The sequence below is a fragment of the Cibotium barometz genome, chromosome 39 (genome assembly GCF_041138505.1).
Source record: "Cibotium barometz isolate CiBa-2024 chromosome 39, ASM4113850v1, whole genome shotgun sequence".
Classification (NCBI taxonomy): Eukaryota; Viridiplantae; Streptophyta; class Polypodiopsida; order Cyatheales; family Cibotiaceae; genus Cibotium; species Cibotium barometz.
This window is the reverse complement of record NC_141084.1, coordinates 28,138,607-28,160,068: the sequence shown is the minus strand read 5'-3', so window position 1 is coordinate 28,160,068 and position 21,462 is coordinate 28,138,607. Positions and strand designations below refer to the sequence as shown.

Below are 21,462 nucleotides of genomic sequence, written 5' to 3'. Positions count from 1 at the left end.
ATTTGGGTCAGTTGTACTCAGTGGAGTACAGTTGCTTTCAGGGTTGTTGTTTTTGGGTTTTTTGATACACAGGTACAACATTGTGCACTGGCATAATGGTAAATCAACAGCAGAGTGATGCGTTCACGTACTTGTCTAAGAAAGACAAGCTAGATGGCATGAATTACTCCTTGTGGAGTTTCATGCTGAGAAATGTGCTCGTGGCAAAAGGTCTTTGGGATTTTGTTAGTGGTGATGAACCACGTCCAGGTCCATTGGCTCCAGAGACTCCTCCTCAAGGGGGTGCTCGTGGAAGAGGACAACAGGCACAAGCACCGGTTCAGCCACAGCCTGTTCAAAGAACAAATGCCCAGAAGACATGGGATGCCAAAGATGCACAAGCCTTATCACTTATTGCATTGTCAGTACAGAGGTCTATTATACCTCATATTCGTTCAGCTGGCTCTTCACGGAATGCATGGGTGACTTTGGAGCTGCTCGTAATGAGGCACGGATCTCATTTTTGAAAAGAGAGCTGGAAAACCAGAAGATGCATGAAGGAGATGATATGTCTAGCCACTTGAACAAGCTGCAGGATTTGAGAGAGCAACTCATCAATGTGGATGAGATTATTCCTGAGACACAGCTTGTATCCACCATCTTAAACTCTTTGCCAAGATCATACTTGGCTTTTCATACCTCTTTGAACCTTAGCATGAGAAATGCTATTGAGCCCCTAAAGTATCAGGAACTTGTTGCTCTCTTGTTACAGGAAGATCAAGAAGAATATGAACATGAACACAAGTGCTGAACAAGCATTTGTGACAGGTCAAAAAGGGAAAGGCAAGATTCAGCCAAAGAGTTCAAATCAGAATTCAAGTGATGGTGGTTCATCTCAGGATACCAAGAAAGGTGATGGACAGCCCAAGAAGAAGGGCAAATGCCATTACTGTGAGAAGCCAGGTCACTACATCACAGAGTGTAGGAAGAGGATTGCCAAAGAGAAGGAGAAGGAGTCTGGGTTGTCTATAAAAGATACCTCTAAAGCTCCTCCGGAGACTGCTTCCTTTGTTGAAGACAAGGATTACTGTTTCTACACATGCAGTTATGATGCCTCTTGGTCTTCACAGGCACTCAGTGTGACTGAGCATGCATGTACTTGGTATTTTGATAGTGGTGCCTCAAAGCATATCACATCTCGCAGGGATTTGTTTTGTAATGTATGCCTTGCCCCTGTTGGCAAGACCGTTCAGTGTGCCAATAATGCTTCATATCCAGTTCGTGGCATTAGGGAGATTCAGCTCACAGCCATTGATGGCTTTATTCTTCGCCTTACAGATGCCTTATATGTACCAGGGATAAAGAAGAATCTGTTGTCCATTTCTTCTTTAGCACAGTGTGGTATGCAGGTCAACTTTGATGATGACAAATGCATGGTCAGAGACAAAGCTAATGCTTTGACCTTGATGCTTACTGGTACATTATGTCATGGACTCTATTAGTTGGATGCATTTCAGCCAGTGGATCAGTCTGCTTACCATGCATTCACTCTTACTCCAGATATGGTTGATGCGGAGTTATGGCATGCTCGCATGGGGCATGTAAATTTTGGTAGTCTTATGCTTATGCAGCGACATAATATGTTGACAGACCTACCTCTTATGGAGAAGCCTCCAGATCACATATGTGAAGGATGTATTTTGGGAAAAATGCATCGGTTTTCCTTTCCACGTGATTAGGCTCTACGAGCAACTGCAAAGTTGCAGCTTATACACAGTGATCTTTGTGGTCCCATGCAGACGAAGTCATTAGGAGGTTGCTTCTATTTTGCTACATTTATTGACGACTTCTCTTGTATATGCTGGGTCTATCCGTTGACACGGAAATCACCGATGCATTTTTGGCCTTTGTAGCACTTGCTGAAACAGAGTCAGGATGCAAGGTTAAGACCCTCCGTTCTGACCGAGGGGGGGAATATGTGTCACACATGTTGAATTCCTTTCTTGAGAGTAGAGGTATCAAGCATCAGTATACTACTCCCTATACTCCACAGCAAAATGGGATTGCAGTAAGGAAGAATCGGTCACTCATGGAGATGGCCGGATGTATGTTAAAGGCAAAGAAGCTACCACATGTCTTTTGGGTGGAAGCTGTTATGTGTGCTTGTCATATTGAATCGATGTCCCACAAAGGCATTGGTTTCCATTACTCCTTTTGAGGCTTGGCATGGCCGCAAGCCTTCGGTATCACACTTTCGTACTTTTGGGTGTCTTGCATATGCACACATACCCAAAGAGTTAAGGAGGAAGTTGGATGATAAAGCCACAAAATGTATTTTTGTTGGGTATAGCCGTGAGAGCAAGGGCTACCGGTTATATGACCCACTGTCCAAGAAGATATTCACTCGTTGGGATGTGATTTTTGATGAAAAATCAGAATTATCCATGGCTAGTTATGATGCAAATCAGGCTGAAAATGATGTGTTTGAAGGCCTACTACCTATGGAGTTTCATTCCACAGTTGGTGATCCAACCCATGAGGGTGCAGGGCAGCCAGCTAATCATGAAGATGGTGCAGAAATTCAGCAGGAGATTGAGCCAGAAGTTGAGCCAAATATGGGGCAACAAGCTCCACAGGTCAGACATATACCTAGATGGTATTTAAGGACATTACAGGACAGCCATCTAGAGGCTCCTCTTGCTGGCCGTACTCGTAGGGAGACACGGACCAATGAGCATGCACACATCATGGATATAAATATGGTTATTGCAGCTAGTTTACAGGATGATGATGAGCCTGATTCATTTGTGGATGCACGAGACAATGTGCATTGGAACAAAGCCATGCAGGATGAACTTGATTCTATTAAAAAGAATCAAACATGGGATTTGGTTGATCTGCCCAAAGGCAAGAAAGCCATTGGTACTAAGTGGGTCTATAAGTTGAAAAGACATGTAGATGGATCCATTGACAGGTACAAAGCCCGTCTAGTTGCAAAGGGCTATGCACAGAAGAAGGGCATTGATTATGAGGAGACATTTGCTCCTACACCCCGTATGTCGACACTTAGGAGTGTCATTGCATTGGCTGCACATCGTGGTTGGGTTGTTCATCAGTTGGACATCAAGACTGCTTTCCTACATGGGGACCTCGAGGAGGAAGTTTATGTACATCAGCCCATAGGTTTTGCAGAACATGGTCATGAAGGGAAAGTACGCAGGCTGAAAAAGGCCTTGTAGGGTTTGAAACAAGCTCCACGAGCTTGGTATGCAAAGATAGATGCTTTTCTGCTCACTCAAGGCTTTGTGAACAGTCCATCAGAAGCCACTTTGTATGTAAAGAAAGAAGAGAAAGATCTGCTGGTCATCAATCTTTATGTAGATGATCTTTTGCTCATGGGATCAAATGATGACGAAATTGAAGCTTTTAAAGAGATACTGCAACAGACATTTGCCATGTCTGATTTGGGGCTCGTACACTACTATTTGGGCATACAGTTTGTGCAGGATAACAGAGGCATGGGGTTGTTGCAATCTCGGTATGTTGCTAAACTTCTGGAGAAGTTCAAATTTCAGGATTGCAAACCTATCAGCACTCCTATGGAGCCTGGGATGAAACTGTCACTACAAGATGACAGTATTTTATTTGATGCCACTATATATGCTCAGGCTGTTGGGTGCCTTATTTACTTGTGTACTACACGGCCAGATATTCAGTATGCCGTATCTCAGTTGAGCAGATTCATGCACGGCCCGCGATTGTCACATTGGCAAGCTGTGAAGCGTGTATTTCGGTATTTGTAGGGTACCTTGTCTCTTGGATTGCTTTATCCTGAGGGGGGTGACATGTAGCTATATGCTTACAGCGATTCAGATTGGGCTGGTGACTTTGATACCAGACATTCCACTAGTGGAAATTGTTTCTTTCTTGGCTCTTCATGTATTTCTTGGCTAAGCAAGAAACAGACCACAATGGCCACTTCGTCTTGTGAGACAGAGTACACTACTACCGTTGAGTTCGTATGGCTGCGTCGTCTTATTGCTGATATGGATATTTCAGTGGAGGAGCCTACACCTATCTATACTGATAGTCAGAGTGCCATTGCCGTGGCCAGGAATCCTGTGTTTCATGCTCGCACGAAACACATTGAGATTCACTATCACTTTGTTCGGGAGAGACTCCAGCCAGGTGATATCAGTCCGATTTACTGCCCTACAGATCAGAATGTGGCAGACATCTTCACCAAGGCACTACCACGTCCGAAATTCGAAGCATTCCGCACTGCTTTGAATTTGTTTCCTTTTGGTGGATGATGTACAGTGATCACATATCACTCCACGGGGGTTTGTTGGGTTTTATGCTGTGTATGCACCCAAGGGAGTGCTAGTAATCATCAGTAGGTTACTGGGGCACTTTTTACTTCAGTTAGTGGAGGTTTTTTCCCCCAATTTAGCTTAGTTTCACTTATAGGGGTTTATAAGTGATTTGGTCCACCTGGCACAGTTTATGGCCGGACCATGTGAACATACTTTAGGTCACATCTTTTATATGTGGCTATTTTACTCCTTTTTATCATTATCATCATATGCGCAAACGTGTTCCTCTCTCTCTCTCTCTCTCTCTCACGCCTCCTGTTGATGTGCCTTCCAAAACCCTAACCCTAACAACCATTTCCCACAAGTCCTCCCACCTATATAAAGGTGGCTAGGTTTAGCCTCATTTTTATCCGTCTTTTCAGCTTCCGCAGTGATAGGTAGCATCTATGGGACCTCCCTCATGCTGCTCCACTTGATGTACTACCTTTTCTGGTGATATTCAACAGTGATCTTCTTTTCTTCTTTATGCTTGCTGTCCATACACAGTGTTGTACAAATCTTGCAGTCTGGTGATATTCAACAATGATCTTCTTTTCTCCTTTATGCTTGCTGTCCATACACAATGTTGTACAAATCTTGCAGCATTTCTTTGTGGGTATCACAACACAGTACTCATTCTTTCATAGTCTAGGCACATACCAATTGTCAGGTGAGACGATATATGAACACAATAACCCATAAGTCAGTTATATAGTGATTGTTGCTACTATAAATAACCGATTAGTCATAAATAGCCAATAACCATGGACGTCAGGGCTAATTGGCTTGGCCAATGGGAGTGGAACCTTAGCCCTTGGCTCGGAGGAGATTCCTTATGGAATCTACGGTTGGGAGGTGAGTTTTCCTGCACCCTTCTTTGTGTTCTAACCTTCTGTGTTTAGCTTGTGTATCAAGTGATGTTATGGGAGCTTTTGGTATCAAAGCCTATCTGATCACGGAAGCAAGAAACTTTACAGGGTTTGCATATCTACTAAAATGTCTTGCCCACGTATCTCTCGGTCACCATTTTCATGTTTGATTTGCAAATCTGGTAAGTGCTTTTTATTGGGGTTGCATGAAGGAACCTGGTGGATTCTGAGAAAAAAGAGGCAGAGAGAGAGAGTGTGTGTAACTCGCTGCCCGGGAGACTAGGGCCTTTGACACATTTGTTGGTACCATCAATGCATATTAAAACATTTAAACATGGCCATAGCCTTAACACATATCCATCATCACTGTGAATAAAACATAAAAGCTGGACAAAACATCCACGAATGCTGAAAATGGAGCTTGCACATGTGACACCGCATAGAGGCCGGAATGGGCCGACCCTGTAACTTGGGTGAACACAATGCTAATCAATACACTTAAATACACTAAGATTTGATGGACACTTGCTCAATTACAAGAAGTAATTTGTTGAATTGACAAGAGACGCACAATGAGCCGGAACGGCCGACCCCTCCCTCAAATAAAGTATATTGATCTTGGGAGAATCAAGTACATAGTGTCATGGGCATTTCTGACCAGATTTCCATACCAATGCATATGAATACAGTATTGCAAACAAGTGGTTATCGATGTAGACTTGCAATCCACACTACCCTCTCAAGTGCCCATGTTCCCTACCACCTGCTCTCTATTGTTCCACCAACACATGGTAGCAACAATCTGCAAGAGAGTACGTAGGACAAGAGAACACTACACAGGGTATGTGATCTTGTAATCCGGTTCCATATTTAAGCATAAAAGCTTACCAATTGCAAGTAGAGTCGATGACAGCGAAAGTCTTCACGACGATGGAAGTCCTTGGAGTGATGAGATCTTCAATTTGTCGCATTGCTTCGCGACAAAAGTCTTCAAGAGGATGAAGGGAACCTTGGAAAAGCTTCCCCTAAGGTTCAACTTGAGAAAGGAGGGCTGTAATTAGGATTTTCAATAAAAAAGACCAGAAATTACAGCAATAAAGACAGCTGTTTTGCAAAATTTCAGTCATTGGGAGTGTGTAGGAGAGTGATCAACATCCGGAAACACTCTTGGAAGCTTGAGAAACACCTTAGCAAGCTTGGAAATGGAGTTGGGAAGGAGAAAGTGCAAAAAATGCAACCCAACAGCCCTCATGAAGGAGGCGCCAATCTCTAGAGAGAGGAGGAATGAGGTGGTGAGTTGTCCAATGTAGGTGGCAAGCAGGTGCTTTGTGGAGCAAGCTAGAGTGGACACATGGCTAGTTACTCCCTTTGTACAAAGGGGATAAGGTCTGAGCGGTGGACATCGGGTTATGTCCACCTCGGGACATCAGTGTGTTTGAACACCGAGCTGGTCATAATTTATAAGTGAGTTTTGGTCGCCCAAAACTTAATGAAGTGTGTACACACTCACTTATAAATTAGTGCTAACTCCTAAGGCTACGTTTATGACCAATACTTACCACCTATCACATGCCACATAACCATGTCAGTAGACAGTTTCACACGCACGGTTCGCGAGCGGGTGTCCCCTTACCCGGAACTACACATTGGTAAAGCAAGCATGAAAACAGCATGCAATTTCAATTACAAGCAAGCACATAAAGATGCTATGCAATGCAACATTGGTATGGACAATCCCCGTTCATGAGACTATACCAAAATAGACGTGCTCCAGGCAAGTACACAAAGTACCAGACCCAATGGAACACTAATTTTGGGATGCACTTACACGATAGGCTGGCCTATTAGGTGGTGAGCTACCCAGCACGAGATCAATGCGATGATCTTCCAGTCATACAGGTGGCAACTCATTTGGTAACTCATCAGCAAAACAATCATTGTGCTCTTGCAAAAATTTCAGCCTATCATTACTAAGAGTGTTTACATGTACATTATTTTCCTCAACATGATCTCGTACAAAAATCAAGTACGCAAAAACACAAAGCGGCTTGGGAGACTGTTATACGCCCCAGACAGGCAGGGGGGGCTGAATATTGTAGATTCGGATATACAATGCAGCTTTGCAAGCTAGCGGTCAAAACGTTCCTTCCAAGCACCGAGCCTTGGAAGGATTTCTTATGTTTCACATTTACAACTACACACCTCATGGTGGTGGAAATTGGATGCTGAGTTTACGATTCATCTTCACCAAGGCAGAGTGCAGGCCACCTTCCTCTCCGAGGTAGAACATAGGCCACCACCTCCATTTATAGCTACCATTATCATAGCTTGGAGTAGCATGAGACCTTTTTGGAGACAGAGGCTTCGTAGATCAGAGGATGAGGCTGATAGACAGCCCATTATGTGGAATGACGTCATTAGAGATGAGGTTGGATGATCTTTGGGTGCATCTGGATATATGCAGTGGCTTGGCTAGGAGAGATGTGCATCGATAGTTATTGCTTGGAAAACTTTCAAAAGTCTCCCTATGGATCGAAGACTTGCATCTATCCAGCAGCTCAGAGGGAGTCAGAGATGGATCAATCAAATTGATGCAGCTACACCTCATGAGTGGATTACTCGCACATTTCACGATCAACATAATCCTAGGTGGCTGGGTGTTTTCTCCAAGCCACGAGTGTCATTACAGGTGTTAGCCTTGCTAGATCAGGATGAGGAGGGAGATCGTGTGTTTTATTCTATCCAGCCAGGAGAGAGATTGTTGAAATGTAACACATAGGAGATTATTCCTGGCACTACCCTTCATCCAGTGAGAGTAGTTAGCTGCTCAAGAAAGCAGTGGAATGTTGACCCTCTGCCTAATATTGTGACCCGTGGGTCTTGGTGCTTATGGTTGTATGTCAATGTTCTATTAGATATCTTCATTGGGATCCTGGTGAGTGGGAGTGGATTGAAGAGTCGGCCTTTTTCACCTACACTGTCCGTAATGCCAGGCTCCTCCTAGGGCACATTAGAGGACTCCTACTCTCGGGTTGCACTGGGAGAGCTATGAAATCACCCCATTAATTCAAGAGATTTTGGCACACACCTTGGCACTCATACAGGAGGTGCCAGATCTCCCACTTCTTTTGGTTATTCTTACATGGTGGCCTTCCCATTAATCAGTGGAAGGCTACTTTTGGAGTAGACTCCGCCTACCCCGTATGCCCAGTAGCTTCTGAGAACAAAACCTCATCACAAAATGTAAGGTGATTTCAACCAAGAGAGTCCTGTGGGGGTCGTTGAGAAAAAGATCCCTTGATCCCTCTCCCTTGTGAAAACAATGTGCTTTGCATGCGTAGATCTAGATGGTCCCTGTATTCGAGCCCATGTGGCCACAAAAGTGTGAATAATATCAAATATAAAGTCTTGGGTCTACAAAATATATAGATACTAACATTATATAGCAAGCTACAAATATAAACTATTGGGCCTACAAAAAGTATAAATACTAATTGGTATGTTCAAAGATTTGAAGCCTTAGCCTTATAAAAATATTAATGCCAAAATATGAAACCAAAATAGCAGTTCACGTTGCATATGGGACTGTAGAGCTGCTCAAAGGATTTGGAACTCTATCGCTCACCTTATGTGCAGATGTGAGGAAAGAGACCGTTTATGTTGCTTGGGGTGCTATTACTTAGATCACTTAGTCTGGTCCACAAATATTTTTTGAGGGCAGGGATCTCGACACCACCATAATGATATGCAGAGGTGTGACCCAGCGCTACATACTACAAGATATTCCTGTCATGTGCATGCTTGCCCATGGACATTTCCTGGAACTAATCCTAAAGGGGCAACCAGAAAAACAGATTAGAGCTAGGATTTTGAGCACAAAGGGCAGAAGAGGCAGTGTCGGACTTGGTGCAAGGCATGGAAGACTTGGAAGAGGCTGTTGGCTGCAAGACAAGGGGCTGTTGGCTGAACGACACTCCAATGGTTCAAAGGGCCTATAAATAGGCGTAGGTGCTCATTGTTTGAGTCATTCAACTCCTTTTGAGTTAAGTCCTTAGACTAGGACTGTTTTGGTGTTTACCACCTTTTATGAAAGGCAGCCTATGGCTGTAGATTAGGAGTACCTTTTTGTACTATATGAATATACTGAATTTCCAGCTATCTCTCTCTCTCTCCTCTCCCTTCTGTCTGCGTTTTTGCATTAGCATGTTCTCAGTGGTGTTTAGGACTGAAAGAAGACCCCCAGAGCTTCCGCGTGTTACAATTCCTCATACACAGTATAGACTGGATTGATACTACTTGGTGTTAGCACTTTCATCCCCAGTTTCTGCTCACTTTTGGTGCCCATTTGGTCCCTTTTGTATAGCCCTTGATTGTGGGCTGGTGTCATGTGCACAGAGTGTATCTACCGTGTGCTACACGCACACAAGACTAGTTTCGAGGCTTGGGGAAGCTTGGAACTAGGCAGGCTGATTGACAAGCTGAGTTAGGGAAATACTAACGGGCGGGCACCCAAGTATGGACGGGCGGGCACCCAAGTGTGGACGCCCGATGACTGGCCAAGAGCCTATAAAAGGGTGGCCAAGGTTAGTTATTGGGATATAGAGAGTCTCGCGAGTTTGTGAGAGCTCTATGGTCTTGGAGCCTGGATCTAGTGCAGACGTACACCTGCTTTATGCAGCCGAGGCCGGCAGCAATCTCGAGGCCCGCGAGGGCAGCTTCGTGGCGGTATGGGACGTCGCGAGGAGGAGATTGGTCGGTACGTCATCCTAGTTAGCTCAGCTCGTGGCTCGGTGGGGACAGCCAAGACTGTGGGCTTGCCCATGGCTGTCATGGTTGGGAGGTGAGTCAAGCCTGCACCCCCTTGTTTGTTTGTTTGTTTTGTTTGCAGGTTTCGAGTCTCGAACCAAGAACGATCACGAGGAGATCCATGGGGATTTGACAGTGGTATCAGAGCATACCTCGTGAATGAGCAAGTCGGTAGGTGGAGAAGAAGAGGTCGAAGAAAGGTATGTGTTAAAAAGCTTGCTGTTTTTTCTATGCATACTGCAGTTTTCAAAATAGTATGTGTTTTTTTTTTCCTTCATCAAAGACACCCATGTTGATGGGAGATGGTAGTCTTAGAAGGGTCGCTTGCTTTGCAAGGAAGAGGAGAATAGTTTGTGCAGTCATACGCATGAGCAAATTGGAAGAGAAACAGAGAAAAAAAAAAGCACGTTGCTTTTTGCGCAAGAGAGAGAGCGAGAGAAGTGCTGGATTGCAGATTCAGGTTGGCGAGTGAGCATGCTGGCCGAGTACTGCTGACGTGTGGTTGACGTGTTGCAGGCGGGCAAGTGCGTAGCCAGGCGGCCTAGGCCGTGTAGGCAACCAGGCGGCCGCAGCAACGCCTACGCCAGGTGGCCAGGCTTGCGTGGCCAGCCCAGGGAACGCAACAGCGCCTACGCCAGGCGGCCAGGCTTGCCAGGCATGCGGCCAGGCCTGCGTGGCCAGCCCAGGCAGCGCCCAGGCCAGGCCAGGCCAGGCCAGGCCGGCGCCCCCAGGCACGCTGCCTTGATGCGCAAGCTGCACACAGGCGCCGACACCGGCAGCATGGTCGACAGCAGCTACAACCAGCCGACGGCGCTAATCCAAGAGGAAAGAAAAAAAAAAGCAAGGAAAGCACTTTTTTTTTAAGTTTAAAAAAAAAATAAGTTTTAAAAGACCCCTCCTCCAAGGTTTCAAAGTGTTTTTTTTTTTAAGAGTATAGAATATATATATATATATATATATTCAAGAAATCTCAGCTCATCTGGCACATGCACATATGCAATGCACCCAAAGACTTTCAGATGAGACAAATCTGGTTTTCTACCAGTAAACCTCTCCTCTGGAGTTATATCATGTATGGCTGCAGTTGGAGTCCTGTTCATGATGTATACTGCTGTAGAAACAGCCTCAGCCCAATAGCTATGCGACATATTTTTCTCTTCCATCAATGCTCGTGCAATCTCAGCAATGTGCCTGTTTTTCCGCTCAGCAACTCCATTTTACTGCGAAGTATATCTGCATGTAAACTGTCTCCGAATACCATTCTTCTTCAAAAATTCAGAGAACTCATTGGAGAAGTACTCTCCCCCTCCATCTGACCTTAGGCACTTTACATATTTCCCTGTTTGCTTTTCAACCAAAACTCTGAAATTCTGAAAGTGAGTGAACACCTCACTCTTCTCCTTCATGAAATATACCCACACTTTCCTTGTGTGGTCATCAATAAACGTCACATAATACCTGCAACCTCCCATAGATATGGTCTTCGTAGGACCCCATACATCTGAATGCACAATATCTAGTGCATTTCTGCTCACATATCTGTTACGTGGAAACACATGCTTTGTTTGCTTCCCAAATTGGCATGCTTCACATATTTTCTGCATACCTTCCACTTTAAATTTTGACAACCCTGTCACAATTCCTTTTGTCTGCATAGACTTCAATCTCTGCACATTCACATGTCCAATCCTTTTATGCCAATTGTCTGTGTCTGCAACAATTCCAGAACCATTTGCAAACATCGCAGCACTCATTTCAGGCATGTCTACATTCAACGTAAACATTCTGCCCACTCTGTTGCCTTTTGCAACCAACCTGCACTTGTCTTTAAAATCTTCCACATAACACCCATCAGGGTTAAACCGAACCTGCAAACCCTGCTCAATCATCTAGCCAACTGAAACCAGATTCTTTGTTATGTTCGGAACGTGAAGTACATCTGCAAGGTACTTTACTTTGCCATCCTGCATAGACAATGGCACATCTCCAACATGGGCAATTGGATGAGCAGTGTCATCCCCTGTTTCCACAAAACTTGGTCTTTCCGGGTTTTTCATCTCCTTGAACCACTCCCCATGACTTGTCATGTGGTTCGAAGCACCTGAATCCACATACCACACATCATCTTTTTATGTTGCTTCAACATTTTCAGACATGGCATTCACGACATGCTGCATAACAAACAACCTTTCATTATCCTCATTATTTCTGCTTGAGGATGCATAGTTGTTTTGCTGCACTTTCCCATTTTGCATGTCAGCCTGCTTTTTATAACATTCTGCCTGCACATGTCCAGGCTTACCACAGTAATAGCATTCACGTGCATCATTATACTGTCTTTGCCAATTTCCACGGGCTCTTTGACTCCCCCTGCCTCTTCCACCTGTGTGTTGTTGTTGTTGTTGTTGTGTATTCTGGGACTACTGTTGTTGCTGCTGTGCTGGCCATAATTCTGATTACCTGTTCGGCCACCTCCTTGACCGCGTCCACGGCCTCCTCTACCTCATCCTCTTCCTGAACTTGTGTAGAAGGCCTGTTGCTCTGGACTATTTTTGGTTTGTGAAGACTGTTGGTCTTCACCCAAGCTCTTCTCTTCTATAATCAGCATAGACACCAAATCTGTAAAGTTGGGAATGTTTTCCCGAGTCTGAATAGATGTCTTGAACGCCTTGTATTGTGGCCCGAGACCACGTAGACAGACTTCCACCTTGTCATCATCATCTACTGACACACCAATAGATGCAAGGGATTCCACAATACCCTTTATCTTCAGCGCATAGTCATTCACAGACATGCTCTTTTTCTCTACAGTATGAAGTTCGTTCTTCAACTGTATCTTGCGTGCCTTGGTATTTGTTTCATAGAGTTTACCCAAGGTATCCCACGCCTCCTTGGGGGACTTGGCATCCTGAATGTGCCCAATCATGGTGTCCTGTATACTAATGGAAAGCCAATACATAACTTTCCTGGCTCCTTGGTTCCAGTCTTTAAACTCTTTCACATCTGCAGCAGTCGGATTTATGTCTGGTATCTCCGGTGCCTCTTCATGCTCACCGTCTATGTAGTCCCAATAGCCTTTTCCCATCAGGAAATTCGTCAACCTGAACCTCCAAGCATGGAAGTTATTCTTGTCAAGCTTCTCAGCCACAATCTGAGTTATCCCATCATTTGACATCTTACCAAACACACAATTTTACCAGAAACTGCACTCTGGTTTTTCTGCACAAACTGCTGTATTTTCTGCACAGCGGTATTGTTGTACTCTCAAATATCACAACCAGTGACTTCAATGTGCATACATACACCCAATGGCAACTGTTGACCTCTTGCAGCACCCACAGTGTCTGCACAGTCAATCTGTCTTCTTGCAGTTCTTAAAACAGAGTTCTGCAGAGAATCGATGACTTACCCGCAGTGCTCGAAATTGCCTGCTTTTTGAAAAACGGAGGTCCAGACGCGCCCGAAACGCGTTTTCGGCCCAGAAAATTTCGTCCGATAGGACAAAATAGTAGCCCTATAGCTTTACTCCCGCGAAGAAAGCTCCTCAATCAGAGATCGTTTGCCGGTGCCTCCCGTAGAGCTCCCGACATGGTGTAACCAACACAAATAGGGAAGAGTAGTTGAAGCTCTTACCCTCATACCGCTTCTTGTGGTTCTCTTGCTTGCAGCTCAGCCCTTAGCACGAACCAGGCTCTGATACCATGAAAAGATGCTGGGGAGAAGAGAGCTTGAGCTCTTGCAAGCACACACACACTCACAAAACCCTAATAGAGAACACACAAGGTGAGAGGCTGAATATCTTCTTCTTCTTCACTCAACACTCAACACACCATATACAAGATAAGAGTACACATAATATGAAAGGTACTCAACCAATACATACACGGGTTCTCTATAGTGTGAATCCAACTAAATGAGCTGGCGCTATAACTATGCTAGTCTCTAGAATGGCTGTCACACAGCCTGTCATCCCACTGGCCGCATATCTCCCATGATCTCAACAACCATGCCAGTGGTGTAAGTGCGGGGTCTATCCCCCAGGCGGGTCATCAGTGTCCACCGCCTCACTAGATGAGCTCGATATCTCAACAGACCCCCCCCCTTGGAGTATTTTATTACCCAAGGAGAATAATATCATGTACAAGCTTTGAGGGGCCTTACTCTCCCCACGGGAGATGTCGGATTATCCCTATACAAATGCCATAACACAGCCCAACACAAGGCTACCAAGCCGGAACATAGGCTGTAGAAATGCCGAGCCAACAATATAATCCATATACCTCCGTGTGGGCACTGATTCTTTCCCAAAAACCACGGGTCTTCATGCAATAGAGCTGGTACAGCAAGTACAACTCTCCATTCAGCCGAAACAATAGGTACAGTGGCCAGTACAGTAGGTACGATGGCTGGTACAGCAGGTACAGCAAGTACAAATGCTGGTGCAACAAGTACAATGGCTAGAAATCATAATAAATGATTAAATACCCTTGCCTTCAGTATTTCTTCGCGATGGAAGCCTCCAAAACAGTCCCCAACAGCCGGTATTCTTCATGGGCAGCCTTCAAGAGAGAGAGAAAGAGAGTAGCCATCATTAGGGCAGCCTGTAACGGTGGTAGAGGCTAGTGTGCGGCAAGAGAGCCTCCATTAATGAAGAGATAGGGCTCCAATTTATAGATTTGGGCCTCCCATGAGCTAAAATGGCAAGAGAAGGCTACGATGACAAGTGGAGAGCCACACAATAGCTGAAGTGACAAGTGTGAGACCACTTGTCTCACTTTGATCCACTTTCTAACAAATGTCAAGCCACTTGTCTCACTTTGGTCCACCTACTTGCCACATGTCCCAATCTAAGAGATGGGTCCTTCCATAAACTTTATCTCTAAAAATATCCGAACTGGTAGACATTCTGTCATAGGCACTTTGCCAACTCTTGGTATCTGCTCAATTCCAGATGTAATGACGCGAACAGAATTTCCATCGAAGTCGGGCCAAAAATAGCAACTCTCCTAAATTTTAGGAGTGTGGTCCTTTGTATTCCAGGATAATCCCCCATTCCCAAAGCTTGTACTTTCCAAATATTTTAAACATCCTGGAGTCCACCAGACCCCTTTCAGACTGGGAAATGTCCAGGCTGGTGACACGTAGGTCATCATAGATGGCCCATTTTCCAGATGGACGTCAAGTCGGCTTTCCTTAATGGAGAGCTTACACAGGAGGTTTATGTTGATCAACCGCCGAGATTTGTTGTTCCAGGCAAACAGGATCATGTGTACCAGCTGAAGAAGGCTTTATATAGTCTAAAGCAAGCTCCGCAGGCTTGGTACCAGCGGATTGATGAGTTCTTTCAGAAGCTCGCCCTGCGCCGTTCTCATGCAGATTCGAACCTCTGTATCCTCCTTGAGAGGGGGTTGATTGTTATCATTTTGGTCTATGTTGATGACCTCATCTTTACAGGTTCTTATTCTGTGAGGATCCGTTCTGTTATGGATGCTTTGGAGACAGAGTTTGAACTGACGGATCTTGGCCTCTTGCATTATTTTCTCGGCTTTGAGATTTGGCAGACCTCGAAGGGCATTTTCTTCTCTTAGCAAAAGTACACACGGAGATTCTCGACAGATTTCAGATGATTGGGTGCAGACCAATATCTTCTCCTATGGATATTGGTGAGAAGCTTTCTCTTCTTGATGCTTCTCCAGGGATTGATCAGGGACAGTATCAGGTTCTCGTCGGCTGTTTGGTGTGGTTGACCTACTCCCGATTGGACATATGTTTCGCAACCAGTTTATTGACTTCTTTCTCATCCAAACCCCATCAGCAGCATTAGCGGTGTGCTCTCAGAGTTCTTCGGTACTTGTGTGGCACTCTGGACTTTGGCATCTTCTAGGGCCAAGGATGCACTCTTATTGGATGGTCTGATTTAGACTGGGCTGGAGATCCAGATACTCGGCGTTCGACCATTGGTTGTCGTTTTACACTCGGGTCTGGAGCCATTTCATGGAGCAGTAAAAAGTAGCCTACTGTGGCGCTTTCCTCTACTGAGGCAGAGTACCGTGCAGTGTGTTATGCTGCATGTGAGGCGATATGGTTGCGGAGATTATTGGACGAGCTCGGCTGTCCTCCTACCAGATCTACTCTTCTTTGGTGACAATCAAAGTTGCATCGCCATCGCCGAGAACCCTGTGTTTCATGCTCGTACGAAACACATTGAGATTCAGTATCACTATGTTCGTGAATGGGTTCTTGCTGGAGATTTACGTTTGGAGTATTGTCCTTCAGCGGAGAATGCTGCAGATTTGTTCACCAAGCCGGTTTCTCACGCTTCCTTGGCTCCTCATCTTCGGCTTCTCAGAGTTTGTTCAGCATCTGGTGCTGAGAGGGGGTGTTAGCCAATCCCCAGTTTCTACTGACTTTTGGTGCCCATTTGGTCCCTTTTGTATGGCCCTTGATTGTGGGCTGGCCACCCCTTTTTCTCCTATTTTTCTCGGATTTTTCCTAGCCTTTTTGGTATTTTACCAATCGGCCAGCATACATGCTCTAATCGGCCAGCATTAGCATCCCCAGTCCGCTAGCATACCTCACCTATAAATAGGAGGTGTTGTTAGAAGTCATCTCCTGTCTAGTTTTATACACCAGGGCCTTTGTTGTGGGTGTGCCTGCCCTTATGAGGTGTTTTATCATTTTTCCCCATTCTCCGCATTTTTCCCCTATTTTTCCCATTTTTTCTGTGGCTTGGGAGGCAGCCCTGTAGTGGCAAGAGGACCCTGAGCCTGGCCGACTGCATCTGTGACATGGCCGACTGCACCTCATGAGTCGTGGGACTCTTCTGCTCTACTGGCCGACCCATCTTGATGCTGGCCGACTGTGTTTATCCAGTCGTGAGGATTCTTGTGTCCAGTCGGCTGCCTACAGCAGGCCGACTGCTAATGTGGGGGCATATACAGCCCCCTTGCCACTTGTGTATCATACCCGGGATCTTCTTGTGTATATAGAGCAGAGTTACACGCCTACATCTCTCTCTCTCTTGTGCTGTATTTTTTCTGCATGCGTTTTGCTCGTGTTCCCAGATCTGGTCATCATCTCCGCTGCGTATTCTGACATGGTATCAGAGCCCTAGGCTCTAGATAGGTCTTGGGATTTGTGTGAGCAAGAGGGGGACTGTTGTGTGGCTGATTGGTGGACTGTTTTGGACTGTTCGGGAAGAGGAGAAGCAAGAGGACGGCGGGCTGATTTGCTGGACAGCCACTTGCAGGTTTTAGTTCTTCTTTGTTCCCACCCACCCACCCCTTTCACAGTACATCCCCGCAATGGCAGATCTGTTAGAGATGGCCGAGAGGCATGTGAAGATCCCGACACTCCCCACGTTCCCGGTGGACCGTCAGTTGGACGGGAGCAACTACGGCATATGGAAGGTGATGATGGAATCTGTTCTGGAGTCTTACGACCTCGCTGATTTCGTCATTGTTGGGGTTCCACGGCCGAAAGTGGAGGAAGGGGAGTTACCGTCAACCCGAAAGGACCGGGAGGCTCAGACACAGATGTGGGATCGTGTCAACACCAGGGTCCGTTCGTTTATCTTTCTCAACTGCACACCACACGTAATCAATCATGTAAAGCATATGACGCTGGCCAGAGGTATATGGCAGCATTTGGCCTCTCTTTACAGCAGGGTATCGCCCATGAAGAGGATTTCCTTGGAAGTACAAATGCGGGTTATGAGCCCTGCAAAGTCGTCGATGATGCGGGAGCATATTAACAAGCTGCAGGCTCTTCAGCAAGAAGTTCTTCAGGCTGGGAAGGAGATATCATCAGAAGACATGGCCATAACGTTGCTGTCACATTTGCCCTCTTCGTACTCAGCATTTTACTCGTCTTTGATTACCAGTGGCAAGCTCAACACCATCACGTGGGAGGAGCTTGTGCCCATGGTCCTGGACCAGGAGGAACGATTCACGAACCCTCCTCAGGGTGGAAGTTCGGAGGCCTTAACTGGCCAACGGTCGAAAGGCCGTAACACGGACAAAGGGAAGGCTTCGTCGGAGAAGTCTTCTGAGAAGAAGTCCGTTACTGATCGCGAGAAACTAAAGGCAGAGAGGACCTGTAATGATTGTGGCGAGAAAGGCCACTATTGGAGGCAGTGTCCCAAGCAGAAGCCCGAGAAGGGTGAAGATTCCTTAGCAACAATCATGAAGACTCTGGCTTTTGTGCACCTGGAGGTGGTGGACACCGATGTTTCATTTTCTTCAGGCAGGGAGGAGATTGGAGGATTCTCCGCAACGGATACTCGGGAGTGGATTCTCGATAGTGGTGCTTCCAGGCACATGACTCCTTCCCGTTCCGGTTTAAAGGATCTCTACAGGTGTTCTGGTCACATTCTTACTGGGGATACATCCACTATCCCAGTTCACAGTGAGGGCAGGTTGGAGATAGTTCCTGATGGCAGAGGGGGGAAGCATTCCTCCCAGGTGTTGTATGTTCCGGCACTTGGTTTTCATCTGTTGTCAGTGCATCAGGTTTGCAAGACTGGCGTACGGGTGGAGTTTGATGAGCATTTTGTTGCTCTCCGGGACAAAGCAACAGGCCAGGTGGTTTGGGAAGGCGGAGTGGAGAATGGAGTTTACAAGCTTTCAGCACTCTCTCTCCCAGGTCCTCAGGTTTGTGATGAGTGGCAGTCTGGAAATGGCCACTTGTGTGTGGATACGCTGCAGGTGCGGGCTTTCCGGGACCAAATGGTGGATAGCTTGCCAGTAGATGGCAGCAGTTGGCAGGAACTTTCCAGTATTGATGTTGGTGGTTCTTGTGTTCGTGAGTCAGAGGAAATTGAACAGGTCACTTATGCTCTGATGTCTCGTCGTGTTCGGGACAAAGAACCTCCAGTGGATGAGGATGTTCTTTCCACGGGGACCTTTCGGAAAGCCAGGCAGGTGGCAGTTGATTACTTGCAGATAGAGATAGTTACTCCAGGCTTTGTGGTTCCGGATTCAGAGGGGGTGGTTGACAGGTTTCAGAAGGCCTGGCATGGTCTTCATCAGGTTTTCAGGACTTGTTTTTGCACCGTAACAGGTGTTGATCCTTGTGAGCAGTGTGATGCCTCTTTGACTCAGAAGCAGAATGGTTCATTGATCTGGTTGATGGACACCAGATTGGACGGGAGCTTCCTGATGAGGCAGTTGAGCTCATGGTTGTTGCAGATGTCTCTTTGGGAGGCAGGATTGCGTTTCCTGTGGTTTCTGCGGCATGCGAAGGATCGTGGACTCTTGTACACAGGAGGGGGATTGCTGGATAGAGTCCGACTCCACGGTTGGAGTGACTCAGTTTGGGGAGGAGATCCGGACACGAGGGGATCTACTTCAAGCCCAGGAGCAGTTTTATGGAGCAGTAAGAAGCAGTCATCTTTTGACTTGTCGAGCACAGAGGCAAAGTACCGGGCTGTTTGCGATGCTGCTTGTGAGGTGGTGAGGATGCAGAGGTTGCATTGCAGGTTTGGGCTTCCACCGGAGGAACCCATGGTCATCCAGAGGCACTTTGTTCGTGATCAGATCGTTGCTGATGACATCTTGCTAGAGTTCTGTTCGACGGAGGACAGTACGGTGAATCTCATCATGTGTGTGTGTGTGTGTGTGTGTGTGTGTGTGTGTGAGAGAGAGAGAGAGAGAGAGAGAGAGAGAGAGTTAATATAAACAGAGAGCTTTGGCATTTACAATATTCAATATTTGGTATATTTAACGAAAAATACCTCGTTGTATGGCTTCTGCTGCTTTGCAAAACCACACCGATAAACACCATTATTGATATAGTCATAAATAAATGAGTTGACATCGTCTATACTGCTTTTGAGATGAGCAGGGATCAAATCACAATCGAGATTCTTAGCAACATGGACAAACTCACTGTTGAGCATTTGAACGATTTCTGCACTCTCATTGTTGACTATAGTCTTCTTCTCTTTGTCCCATAGAACCTGTGAATTTCATTGGATTGAATTGAAATTCGCCCAAGAAGACCTATGTAGGGAGAATATAGAGGCAAAAACTTACAGGAACTGAGCATTTTCCAGAATAACCAGGAACAACCAGCTCATATAGTTCTCGAATGCTTTTGGTGCCATTTAGAACATCGGGTTGGGCGCCTGGTTCCTCATCCTCTGAGGTGGGAAAGACCCATCCAAAATGGTCTTCTCCTTCCCTGGTCCTTTCCCATTTGGGCTTTGTTACCTGTAATTAGCAAAAAATGCACAAGACAAAGTTTCAAAAAATCCATTCACCAACATATGGTTTCAATAGTTGCTGATTTTCTCCTGTGTATTGCAGATGGAGATAAATAGAACATCCCCTAAATCCTTAATATGACATGAGATAGGAAAACAGAAAGAAAGAAAGTTATATTAATCGTCTTCAAAAGACCCATAGGGCCTATGAGACCAAAAGATTACAGTCATAGTCCGTGTTATATCTCGCCATGGAACAAAAGAAAATGAAACTGAAAATATACCTGACTAATGAAAGACGAGAAACAGCTGCCTAAAAACTACCATGAAAATACATCATCATCAAAGCTAGTATGATCATCCCCCCCGGGGTGGGTAGAGGGCCATCTGGGATATCTAGCATGGGTGATACAAGTAGATTAGATATCCGTGACATATCCACTAGGTCGGAAGGGTCTGATCGGTGTCGGCGGAGCATATCCCATATCTGCAGCAGCTGACAGAAAGATGGTGGGCTAGGTGAAGGTGGGCGTCTAGCCCGCTGTAAAGTATCGGCTCAGGCGAGGATGACTCCCCATGGTGGTGTGGGATCTGTATTAGGAAGGGCTCGAGCTGGTGGTTGTGTGGTGGGATCCAGCCTCTCATTGTTCTCAGCCTGTCTCTGGAAGAAATTGGTAATGGGCTGCTGCCGAGGTCCAGGGGGTGCTTGTGAGGATTACTGTTATTACTTAGTATTTCATCCACTTATCTGTGTATTTAAGACTGAAAGTAGACTCGAGAGACTTGAACACAGATGTTTGATTGATTGAAATTGTGATACAACAGGCTCCTTATATAGGAGTCCAAGAGACACGAATGAAAAGACACATCCCATGACAAATAGTCATGACTCTAGGCGAAGAGACACATCCTTTGAACGAATAGCTACAACCATTGGGTGAAGAGTTGCAACCCTAGAGCGAAGGGGTGTGACCAGTCGTCGAAGGAGTGTGGCTCTTGATGAAGAGGCATGTCTCTAGAGCGAATAGTCGTGACCATCTGAGTGTAGGGGTCCTCTGTAATCATGTCACTTCAGTATCTGTAACCATAAGGAGACTGTGTATAATGAACTAAGTCACAATCGTGACATTCCCTCCCATTTAAAATAAAACCCATGTGATTAAATGAGAGTCGGTCGTCTGCCAAAGAATTCTTGGAGGAGTTGAGGATATTGTTGCATTTCTTCATCTGTCTGCCAAGTAGAATCTGA

At 45.7% G+C, this 21,462-nt stretch overlaps 1 protein-coding gene across 1 annotated transcript in view; it reads right to left on the bottom strand.

The window, feature by feature from the left end:
* The window catches only part of LOC147615956 (uncharacterized), a 56,923-nt gene that overhangs the window by 16,681 nt on the left and 18,780 nt on the right, over positions 1-21,462 (bottom strand). Inside the window, exons 2-3 of the mRNA XM_086778588.1 lie at positions 20,044-20,220; positions 19,743-19,967 (exon numbers count right to left, since the gene is read on the bottom strand). Of these exons, the coding sequence (XP_086634714.1) occupies positions 19,743-19,967; positions 20,044-20,220 (402 nt within the window). The remainder of the gene's footprint in view (positions 1-19,742; positions 19,968-20,043; positions 20,221-21,462) is intronic.